The sequence below is a fragment of the Zootoca vivipara genome, chromosome 3 (genome assembly GCF_965207765.1).
Source record: "Zootoca vivipara chromosome 3, rZooViv2.hap1.1, whole genome shotgun sequence".
In the NCBI taxonomy this organism is placed as follows: domain Eukaryota; kingdom Metazoa; phylum Chordata; class Lepidosauria; order Squamata; family Lacertidae; genus Zootoca; species Zootoca vivipara.
The window spans coordinates 40,740,133-40,751,667 of record NC_142586.1 but is presented as its reverse complement, the minus strand read 5'-3'; the positions used below and the strand labels follow the sequence as shown (position 1 = coordinate 40,751,667).

The 11,535-nt window shown below is 43.5% G+C and overlaps 1 protein-coding gene across 2 annotated transcripts in view; it reads left to right on the top strand.

Annotated features, from left to right (window-relative positions):
• LOC118082254 (gamma-aminobutyric acid receptor subunit rho-2) overlaps nucleotides 1-11,535 on the top strand; it is a 28,588-nt gene that overhangs the window by 857 nt on the left and 16,196 nt on the right. For both annotated transcript variants that reach the window (XM_088667202.1, XM_035109399.3), the window contains exon 2: nucleotides 4,959-5,065. In XM_088667202.1, coding sequence (XP_088523328.1) covers nucleotides 4,959-5,065 — 107 coding nt within the window. The remainder of the gene's footprint in view (nucleotides 1-4,958; nucleotides 5,066-11,535) is intronic.

The following is an 11,535-nucleotide window of genomic DNA, read 5'->3' as shown; positions in this document are numbered from 1 at the left end:
GCCTCACTTTTTTTTTTAGTACTGTAAGCATGTACCAAACAGCTAAAAGGTATTAGTAAAGTTTTATCAGATTTAATATCACAGAGGCACGGTGAATGGTTTATATTAGAAAAAGATAATCTTCCTCAAAGTGCTAAGCAACCCCAAGTATATATTATCCATTTTTATACTGAGTTATGTCATTCAGTGACAACTGCATCTTACAGGACCATTTGCCTGGTTAAGACCTTGTAAACAAAGTTGGGTTAATCCATCTTATTAAATGGAAACACTGTGACCTTCATCTTTTTATTAGTTGTGTTTTCTTCAGCCCGACACTGTGAACTTAGAGCATGTTGCTCTCAAGCTTCGCACATGAAGTGATTACTTACTTCGTCCCAGTGGGTAAGAGATTCACAATAGATGAGCTGATTTATTTTATTGGACCGCCATTGTTGGTGGAAGATTACATTCTCTCCAGCAAAACTAGTTCACCTCATATTACTGGCCTCATTCTCTTGCCCTCCTGTGACATTTACAGTCCAAATCTTTACTGTGCAAGTAATTGGGAATGTTGTTGATTACAAAGACTGATCAAGTCTTTGCTGTTTAGGAAAGAATTTAAAACAGTATTTATACCCTGCTTTTCAAAGGGGAAAAAAGCCTTCACAAAGCAGCTTGTTAATAATTAATTCAGATTTGAAATGTTACAACATTGATAGGTGCAATCCTCCAAGCAGGGTCCATTGTTTTTAGAGGGACTTACACAGAGGTCCTATCAACCTCTGCTTAAATCAATGGTGCACTGCTTGCTTGAATTTCACCCTTTATATTAAAAGCTGCAGGACCATACTTATCCATATAGATAAACAGGTCCCCAGGAAGGGCCTTGTTGTTGTTGTTTAGTCGTTTAGTCGTGTCCGACTCTTCGTGACCCCATGGACCACAGCACGCCAGGCACTCCTGTCCTGCACCGCCTCCCACAGTCTGGTTAAACTCATGTTCGTAGCTTCGAGAACACTGTCCAACCATCTCGTCCTCTGTTGTCCCCTTCTCCTAGTGCCCTCAATCTTTCCCAACATCAGGGTCTTTTCCAAGGATTCTTCTCTTCTCATGAGGTGGCCAAAGTATTGGAGCCTCAGCTTCACGATCTGTTCTTCCAGTGAGCAGGAAGGGCCTACAGATGCATAAATGGGTACTGGATTCTTGTTCATAGTTCTGCACAATTTAAGGTTCCTAAGAGCTGACTCCTCAATACATTTTTCTTTTTGTGGAGGAATACCCTTTGGTGTGAAACAAGATCTCTTGCTTAGATTCCCACCTCCTGCTCTTGAATCTGACCTGTAATAATCCATGTGTCTATTCCACTCAAGTCATAACATTTCTCACATGTAATCCTCCATGGTGAAAAGTATGCACGGAAACTGTCCGATCACTATATCAAGAAATTGCTGTACATCCTCCTATTGGTACATTTCACAAATGGGCACTTGACATCTATCCTTTGCAGAATTTTAAAAATGAGAATAAACAGCTTTAATATACCATTTATATGTGGGATTGTGCGTATTGTTTAATATCATGCATTCAACTATCAGAAACGGAATAACATGGCCAGTGGTCAGGGATGAGAGTCGTAATTCCATCAGCAACTGGAGTGCCACAACTTCTCCAGGCCTGCTGCAAATAATGTATAATAATAATAATAATAATAATAATAATAATAATAATAATTGTAGCCTGCCCATCTGACTGGCTTGCCCCAGCCATTCTGGGGGTCTTGCAACAAAGCATAATAAAAAATCAAATGTTAAAAGCTTCCATATACAGGACTGCATTCAGATGCCTTCTAAAAGTTGTATAGACATTTATCTCTTTGACATCTGATGGGAGGGCATTCCATAGGACAGGCACCACTACCGAGAAGGCCCTCTGCCTGGTTCCCTCTCACTTCTTGCAGTGAGGGAACCACCAGAAGGCCCTTGGAGCTGGACCTCAGTGTCTGGGCTGAACGATGGGGGTGGAGGGGTTCCTTTGGGTGTATAGCACCGAGGCTGTTTAGGACTTTAAAGGTCAGCACCAACACTTTGAATTGTGCTCAAAAATGTACTGGGAGCCAGAAAACATGGGTGGTTAACTCTCACTTCAAACACCGGCAATTGGACAACATCAGCATCCTCCACCACAATTTAGGACAGCAGAGACTGGCTTAGGAGGTGCAGAGCAGATCGTGTGGCACATGTAGCTCTCTGTCCAACACCCCAATGCCACTGACTGTCTTGGCAACTGCTACCTGAGGTGGCTGCCGCACACAGCCTAGCAGTAGGGCCAGCTCTTTTCTGGATTTTTGACCTACTCTCTGGGCAGAAGCATCCAAGAGAGACCAAGGTTTCCTCAAAGACTCCTTCTTCCGCATGAAGGAAGGGAGATCCTGCCATAGAAGGAAGGAGCCAATTTGGAGAGCTGGTTGTGGCCTTGTAAGTGGCATTGGGAATGCCCAGATGGCCGGCTCTGATTAATTGGAACTCTATTTTTAATCTATCAAGCTGTTAATCGATTAATGCTTTCTGCTTCAACAAATAATGGCATTACTGTATTTCATATGGCAGTGGGCTTCATAAAATCTTCCTTTCCCTATCCTTCCAACATTTCTCAGATTAAAAGTGTTGTACTTGTTTTATACTGTTTGTAGCTCTTCGTCGTTGTGGGGCACAGAAGTGGAATAAACCAGTTTTTTGTGAGACCTGTCAGCACACATATTTTAGCAATTATTAGCTTTAAAAAACACATTGTTGTTGTTTAAATCCTGAGCACTTTTGCTTTAACATTTAGAAGGCACAATTTCATTTAACATTTAGAAAGCACTAGGAAAACATTTTTTTCACTGTACCAAACAAATACAATTCCAATCATTATAATTGTTCACAATTTCAAACCTAAGCTTGCATACTAGTGAAGACCTTCTACATAAGTACGGTTAAGGTGCATGCTGTGGAAGAAGAAACATAATGTTGGAGCATTCAGATTAATGCTAGCTGCGCCCTTTTACTGCCTCAAACAACAAGCATATGGGAGGAATTGGATGATCATATTGAGTGGGTGGATTGTAGCCAAGTGATTGGAGGTGGGGGCTTTTAAATGAAGACGTTGCTTCTTCCTCCAAGACCTCCAGCATCTCTCTGTATTCAGTTAAAATTGTTGTCACTTTGCATGTTATATAGATGGCAGGGATCACTCCTTTCCTGCTATAGTGATTCTCTTCAACTGATCCAGAAAGCCCTTTCCAACTTCTGTGGTCATAACCTCAACCTCCAATCTTGTTCATTCTTTGCACTGGCTCCCTATTAGTCTTTAACATCAGGTTCAAAAATGTCTCCTCTTCTTCAGGCCTTCCCACCCCATGCCTATATGCAGAACACACATTATATTCAGCATTTTGACCACATCAGCAAGGCATCCCATCAGCAAGGCATCATCTGGGCATCCCAGAACCTCCATACAAACTGTCCAAGCTTGCACCCTGGGGAGGCCACTTTGGTGCTGCAAACACAGCACTTCGACTTCACCCCCCGAGGCACACTGCATTGTCTCTTGCGTCTCCAGACAGACAGATGCCAATAACAACCTCAGATGCTCTACTCATATATAAAGACAACACTATAGTAGTCATGAGTGTGCTGAGCTCTGCACCACAGTCTCAATCACTCTCCACAAGTTGGAGGGCAAGCATGGAATGTCCTCCATGCACAACTGAGAATTCTGGAAGATTAGTGCTCTAAATTGTTCCGGGAGCTTCCATGAATGCCTGAGGCTCCCTGCTTCAGAAGTTTGTGATCTGGTTAATGGGAGATAACAAAGGGAGCTTAGTGTGCTAATCCATGATTTCCCCACTGGCATGTTGCTTTGCACATTGGATAGAACCCCTGAGAGTGTTTGTGACAAGGACATACAGAACCAAAATGGCATCTCCCATGGCAACCAATCCCCGCTCCCCACTGTAATGTTTGGCGGTAGTACACTACTAATGAAGACTGGGGCCACCATTTTGTGAGTATCCACACTCCTGCTTCCTGTTCTTAGATGGGCATGGGGTATGATGTTGTAGAGACCTTCACCTATTGAGCTGGAGCATGTGTTACTTAACTCACAAATATGGCTGCCCCACAAAGGCTTACAGTGTACTAGCCTCATTCCATATTATGAATACTTCAAAATGTTAGAAATCAATCACTACTAAGAGGCTGTTTGGGGCTGCACAAGTTTGGACCAAACTCAATGAACTTCCATCAGTCTCAGCTAGCACTAGCTGGGGCTGGTAAATATTTATCTGTTTCTGACTGTAGCAGTAGTATGTACAACTTTGCAGATCTCACTGCTAGAGCAAAGGGCTCTTGGGTCTTAATTTATTCTAATCCCCCGTCTTAAATCAGTAGTGATTAGAAAACTAGACATTTTCCTCTTACCTAACTGGCCCCTGTATACCTTTAGCTGGACTATAATTAAATGTTCACATATAACATGTATGTTATATTCACTTTTATATCAAGAGGTTGCTCTGGTATCTTTTTGCTACTATGCTAGTTAACTATAAGGTCAGTTCCATTCAACCTGTTTACTGAGGATTCATCCTGAATAGTTTGCACAAGCGTTGCAGGGAGGCTATGTGGCACTGAGTCAAGCAATGATTGTTCCACACTTTCCAGAGCATTTTCCAAACACTTTCCTTGCCACAAAAAGTCTGTTGGTTTCTTTATAAAGTGAACATTTTGTGCAAGAACACCAAATTCACTTTTATCGTTCATACTAAATTTGCTGGCATGCGTTTGAATCCCACCCGCAAAACAGTGACAGTCTGAAAGTACTTCAACTTCCATTGTACTATCCAAGTTATATAGAATTTAAGTATTATTATTATTATTATTATTATTAGATGTTGGATGACTAGGAGTGACAGTTGGTTATTTTGCTTTCCATTTTAGTCACATATATAAGAAGAACAATGACATGACCAAAACTCGGACAGGAAAAAGTGAACAGCTCCTCAGGGTAGATGACCATGATTTCACCATGAGGCCAGCCTTTGGAGGTAACTGGAGGGGTGTTGCAAATTTGTCCCCACAAAAAATGGTGGGAACAGCATTGTGGTGACTCACTGAGTTCAAGTTTCCAGTACAGAAGTGACAATTTATCCTCTTTCCACAAGTAGTTATTATTATTATTATTATGAATTATTATTATTATTATTATTATTAGTAGTAGTAGTAGTATATCCTGCCCATCTGGGTAGCTTCCAGTACATACAAAAACATAATAAAACGTCAGACCTATAAATGTGGTGAAGAAGCACCTGCTACTGCCCCATAGATTTTGCTGAAAATATTCACTGACCTTTTCTAAGCTGCACAATTTATATCTGTAACCCTGAAAGCATGTTAGTGGCAGATGCCACAAGCACTGGGCTGAATTTAACTGTAGGCATGCACACAAAGAAATCTGGGTACAACTTTGACTGGAGCTATGGAATTACCATCTAATTTGTGTCAGCAGCTCAGTGTGTTTAGCTAAGCGATTGGTTCACAGCTCTTAGGATGTACTTCTTGGGTCTCTTCCCTACTGTTGTTTAATGTGGTAGCTTACTGTACCTCAATTAATTCTTCGTTGTCCATATGATGCACTCCTTCAAATTGCTGCCTTGCCATACTTTCCCCTCCCTCAATCTGGATTTTGTTATACCAGGGATACTTTGAATAGGAGACGGTATGAGAAAATTCAGTCTAAGGGAGAGGGAAGTGGCGGGAAGGCATTGATTTTGTGAAGAATATCACATGGACTATGGAAAATGAATGGATGCAGTTTTATTGCTATGGCTGATGGCTGACACAAATAAATATTCATTCATTCATTCATTCATTCATTCATGGCGGTACAGTGGTACCTCTGGTTGCGAACAGGATCTGTTCCAGAGGCCCATTTGCAACCTGAAAAGGTCGCATCCTGAGTGCCGTGTCTGCGTAGGCGCGTGACGTAATTAATTGCTTCTTCACATGCACAAAGCGCAATTTAGCGCTTCTGTGCAGGTCATGGATGCACTGAACCCGGAAGTAACCTGTTCCGGGACTTCTGGGTTCAGCGCGTCCGTATCCCGAAAAGACGCATCCTGAAGCGGACATATCATGAGGTATGACTGTACAGGAAGCTTAGTGTCCATAATGTCTCAATTTGGCATGTCCACCACATCCCACCATACAGGATATATGGATCCCATATGAATATATATCTAACATCTTCTCTGTTTACCTCATGCATCTGACTTCTCCTCCCCTTGCATGTGATTTGACCCTTTCAGAGTTATCTCAGTGCCAATGACCTTGTCAGAGCTAGCAGATGTTCAGGTATTATTTACTACAAATATTAATATCTAAAGATTATGTAAATGTTTCATTTGGGCTCCCTTCCTCAAACTCTCACTGATAGCATTTCATCTAGGACATCTCTCTCTTTCATAGGGAGTCCATGAATAAGCAGCTTTAGCTGATACTTAAAATAGCTGTATCTTTTCCGTCGAAGAACAGCCTGATACAGTTCCTGTGATACGGTTTATTCCCCACCCAGTGTAGTACCAGCCAGTTCCTACTGGGTGACATTTAATCGGAACATATGAGCTAAAACTAGGTTCTGCCATCCTTTGGGTGCCTGTCGGCATGCTTGCAAAATGGAGAAAATGTCATGGGCATGACACACAGACCTCAGCCACTAAGCACACATTGGCTACAACATATTGTTTCTTTCAAGCATCAATATGGCAGCAGGGAGAGGCAGGGGAGATGACCCTGTGGGCACTAGGGCAGGGCTCTGCGGATAAAAATGGGGCTGCACTGAAGAGTACGTAGCTTGGGGGTACTTCTGGAGCCTTTGCTGTCGCTTGAGGCTCAGATGGCCTCAGTGGTGCAAAATGCCTTCCATCACCTATGGCTGGTGGCTCAGTTGTGCCCTTATCTGGACTTGTGTATATTCTGGTAGCTTCTATGTTAGATTAATGCTGCATGTGCCTTCCTTTCCGGTTCCCGTTTTTGCAGGTTTGGGGACACATTGTCAAAAGAAGTGCACACGACACTTCTGCACTGTTTAGACACTGTAACTGTGCTCTCTTTTGATGCTGTTTGGTCACTGATTCAGTGAAGGAGTGAGCACAAGCAAATTTAGCATGTCCTTTCCTTGAAATGAAATCTATAAAACATTCCAAATCAAAGTGGACTGGAGGTACCTTGTACTTGATCATTGGTATAATTGAAACTGTGCTTATTTTTCATGCAAGGTCAAGTCTGGGCTTCAGTCTCCCAGATTATTAATCTCTTGCCTCTTAAAGGAGATCTAAAATCCAATCACAATTTGAAAACAAAAATATAGCAAATGTTGCTCACGGAACGACAGGATTAGCCACCACAGCCTGGAGCCTAGTGGGCAGGTGTGGCAGCATAAGCTTCTCTGCAGAGCCCTGCCAGCAGAACTTAATCCTAACCTACAGAACCTTCCAGTCATCCATGCTGAATCACTGACGTAATGTTGTTGTGTACACAAATGTAAAAGCTGGAGTGACGTCAACCCTGCTGGGTTCATTCAGATGTAGGATTGCAGTATGTGAAAGGGGTGGAGATGAGGGGGTGGAGAGAAGCAAGTTCTTCAAAGCACTATGACAGCCCCCAGCCCCCCATCTCTTTACAAGATCTTGGCTCCCAAGAAGCTCCTTTGCAGTCATGCAGCTAAGGCTAGATATTGCAGCTGAAGCCCAGCCCAGCACCCGCTTCCCCAAATGACCTGCTTTCCCGAATGACCACCCCAGGGTGGCAGATGATGTAGGTAGCAGCAAACACACCCCACATCGACACCTGGGCTGCTGTGGGTCATGCCAGGGCCCACCACAGCTGACACTAGTTGCCAGACATCCTTTCTTCATATTCATTCTCTCATATATACACGTGTGTGTGTGTGTGTGTGTGTGTGTGTGTGTGTGTGTGTGTGTTTAATAGAGTTGACTTGTCTAAGATTCAGCAAATCAGGACGAATGCTCATTGCCGTATCACTTCCCTGCAATCAAATCAGAAGGAATCTACCCTCCCTGTAAGCTTTGTGCAAGCAAATCAGGAAGAATGCTCAATAAATAGGTCACTTGAAGGAAGTCCTGAACAGGCTCAAGCAAACAACAAAATTCTACACATTAAAAAGTAGACGGAAGTCTGAACTGATGGAAATAGGGAGCAAAGTTATCAGTGAGAAGGTCTCTCTCACCCCCCCCCCAACTGAAATAGATGGTTTTTCGCAGGGCTTTTTTTCCAGCCATAACTCAGTTCTGGCACCTCTCAGGTGGGCGCCATTGCTATTTTAAGAGAACAAGGGAGGAGTTCGTGGTGAACTCCAGCACCTATTTTTCTAGAAAAATAGCACTGTTTTTTTCCCCTGTTTCAGGGGCTCTCACCCCAGGCTAGCACCTGTGCAGGCGCCAGGCTTATTAGTATATTGGCATTGGCATCACCCTCTATTGGGTATGCAGTCACTCTAGGGAATTCAGCCTGATGGGCTGCAAGGGAAAGATGTTTCCCATCCCTGCTTTATATTTACTAGGACAGAGAAGCCTGAAGGTGAGCTGAGCTTGGGAGACACTCTGTAGGTTTTGTGGTTTTGTCTTTTGGGGCTGTGTGTGAGTAAGTTTGTGTGCTTATTTGTTTTCTTACTTGTTTGTGTGCTTGTGCTGGTTTTCTAGGGCTGCTGCCTCTTGGATCTGCCTCTTGGATCTGGGTGACCCATCTTTTTGACCTAGGGCAGCAAATCTCATACGTTTGTTAGGGGGGACCTAGGCCTCTTCCTCTTTCCCCCTTGACCTCAAGGTTTTCAAGATGGAGGTGGAGGGAACAACCATTGTCACCTGCAATTCCTGTGCAATGTTTGTTTTCTTGCCAAAGGATGTGGGTAGCTACACCTGCAACAATTGCAAGTTGGTTGCCCTACTGGAAAACAAGGTTGCCCTTCTGGAAGAGAAGGTGCAGCAGCTTCAGGGGCGTGTATCTACGCTCCAGAGAATTAAAGAGCTGGAGCTTTTCTTGGATGCAGCAGAGCACACTGTCTGCACCAAGGAGGAGACAGGGGATCTCCCTGAGGAGGAGGTCAGTTCCCCAACACAGCAGCCAGATGTATGGAGGAACGTGACTCATAGAAGTAGAAGGCCCAGGGATCGCTCTGAGTGCTTAGAATTACACAACCGTTTTGAAGTGCTCATGGAAGACGAGGAACAGACTCCACCTGAGGATCTCTCCCTCATCACAGTTGATGAGGAATATGAAGACGAGCAACCAAGTCAGTCCTCTGGAAATATGCAGGTAACCTTGGAAGGGACAGCACATAGAAGAATCCCAACCAAGCCTATGAAGAGGCGTGTAGTGGTGATTGGGGATTCCCTACTGAGGGGTACAGAAGCAGTGATCTGTGGGCCTGACAAGATGTCTCGAGAGGTGTGCTGTCTACCTGGGGCCAAGATCAAAGATGTAACAGAACGGCTGCAAGGAATCATAAAACCCACCGACAAATACCCCTTCCTTTTGGTGCATGTGGGAACCAATGACACTGCAAGCCATAGCTTACAGAAGATCAAAAATGATTATGAGGCTCTGGGCAGGAAGTTGAAGCAATTAGATGCACAAATTGTCATCTCTTCTGTCCTCCCAGTTGAACGACATGGCCCAGGGAGAGAGGGAAAAATAGGGGAAGTGAACAACTGGCTTCGCAAATGGTGCAAACAGGAACGGTTTGGATTCCTAGATCACGGTCTGCAGTTTCTTGAAGATGGACTTCTGGCAAGTGATGGACTGCACCTCACAAAAGTTGGGAGGAATGTTTTTGCCACAAAACTCAAAAACCTCATCAGGAGGGCTTTAAACTGACTTATGTGGGGGAGGGAGACAGTGGTCCTGAAGGTAGGAGTCTATCAAATGCTGAAGATGATCATCCAAATGTCAAGGACCAAATGGAGCAAGCAGCATGCAGACCTAGTGGTGGGACGAAAATATCCTTAAATAAGAGACATGGGGGAATGATCAACGGTCTTCAATGTCTGTATACTAATGCACAGAGCATGGGAAATAAACAAGATGAACTTGAGCTCTTGGTACAGCAAACTAAATATGACATAATAGGCATCACTGAAACCTGGTGGGATGAGTCTCATGACTGGAATGTAGTAATAGAGGGATACAATCTATTTAAGAGAAATAGACCAAACAGGAAAGGAGGAGGAGTAGCTTTATATGTTAGGGATATGTATACCTGTGAAGAGATCCAGGATTTAAAACTTCAAAGCCAAATTGAGAGTATCTGGGTCAAAATTAAGGGAGAGAAAAACAACAGTGATCTCATTGTGGGAGTTTACTATAGATCCCCAAGCCAAACTGAGGACACAGATGATGCCTTCCTGGAACAGATGGCCAAGCATTCCAAAGGAAGTGAGATAGTAGTAATGGGGGATTTCAACTATCCTGATATTTGTTGGATGTCAAACTCAGCCAAGAGCATAAGGTCGAACAGATTCCTCACTGGCCTTGCAGACAACTTCATTGTCCAGAAAGTGGGAGAAGCAACAAGAGGATCAGCCATTTTAGATCTGGTCCTAACCAATAGTGATGACTTGGTTAGTGGGGTAGAAGTGGCAGGATCATTAGGTGGGAGTGACCATGCTCTTCTGGAGTTTATTATCCAGCGGAAAGGAGCAACCAAGCATACTAAGGTCCAAATTCTAGACTTTAAGAAAGCCGACTTCAGAAAACTTAGGGAAACGCTGGGTGGAATCCCATGGACAGTAATACTAAAAGGGAAGGGAGTTCATGATGGTTGGGAGTTTGTTAAAAGGGAGATATTAAAAGCACAACTTCAGGCAATACCAATGAGACGGAAACATGGAAGGTGCCTAAAGAAGCCAGGCTGGCTATCTAAAGAACTTTTGACTGAGTTAAGATTTAAAAGGGATATGTACAAAAAATGGAAAAGGGGGGAAATCTCCAGAGAGGAATTCAAACATATAGCCAGCACGTGTAGAGACAAAGTCAGAAAAGCTAAAGCACAGAATGAACTCAGGCTCGCCAGAGAGGTTAAAAGCAACAAAAAGGGCTTTTATGGGTATGTCCGTAGCAAAAGGAAAAACAAGGAAACAGTGGGGTCACTCAGAGGAGAAGATGGTGAAATGCAAACAGGGGACAGAGAAAGGGCAGAACTCCTCAATGCCTTCTTTGCCTCTGTCTTCTCCAAGAAAGAAAACAACGCCCGACCTGAAGAATATGGAGCAGATGATTCAGCAGGGGAAACACAGCCCAGAATAAGTAAGGAGGTAGTACAAGAATACTTGGCTAGTTTAGATGTATTCAAGTCTCCAGGGCCAGATGAACTACATCCAAGAGTATTAAAAGAACTGGCAGAGGTGATTTCAGAACCACTGGCAATAATCTTTGAAAATTCCTGGAGAACAGGCGAAGTTCCAGCAGACTGGAGGAGGGCAAATGTTGTCCCTATTTTCAA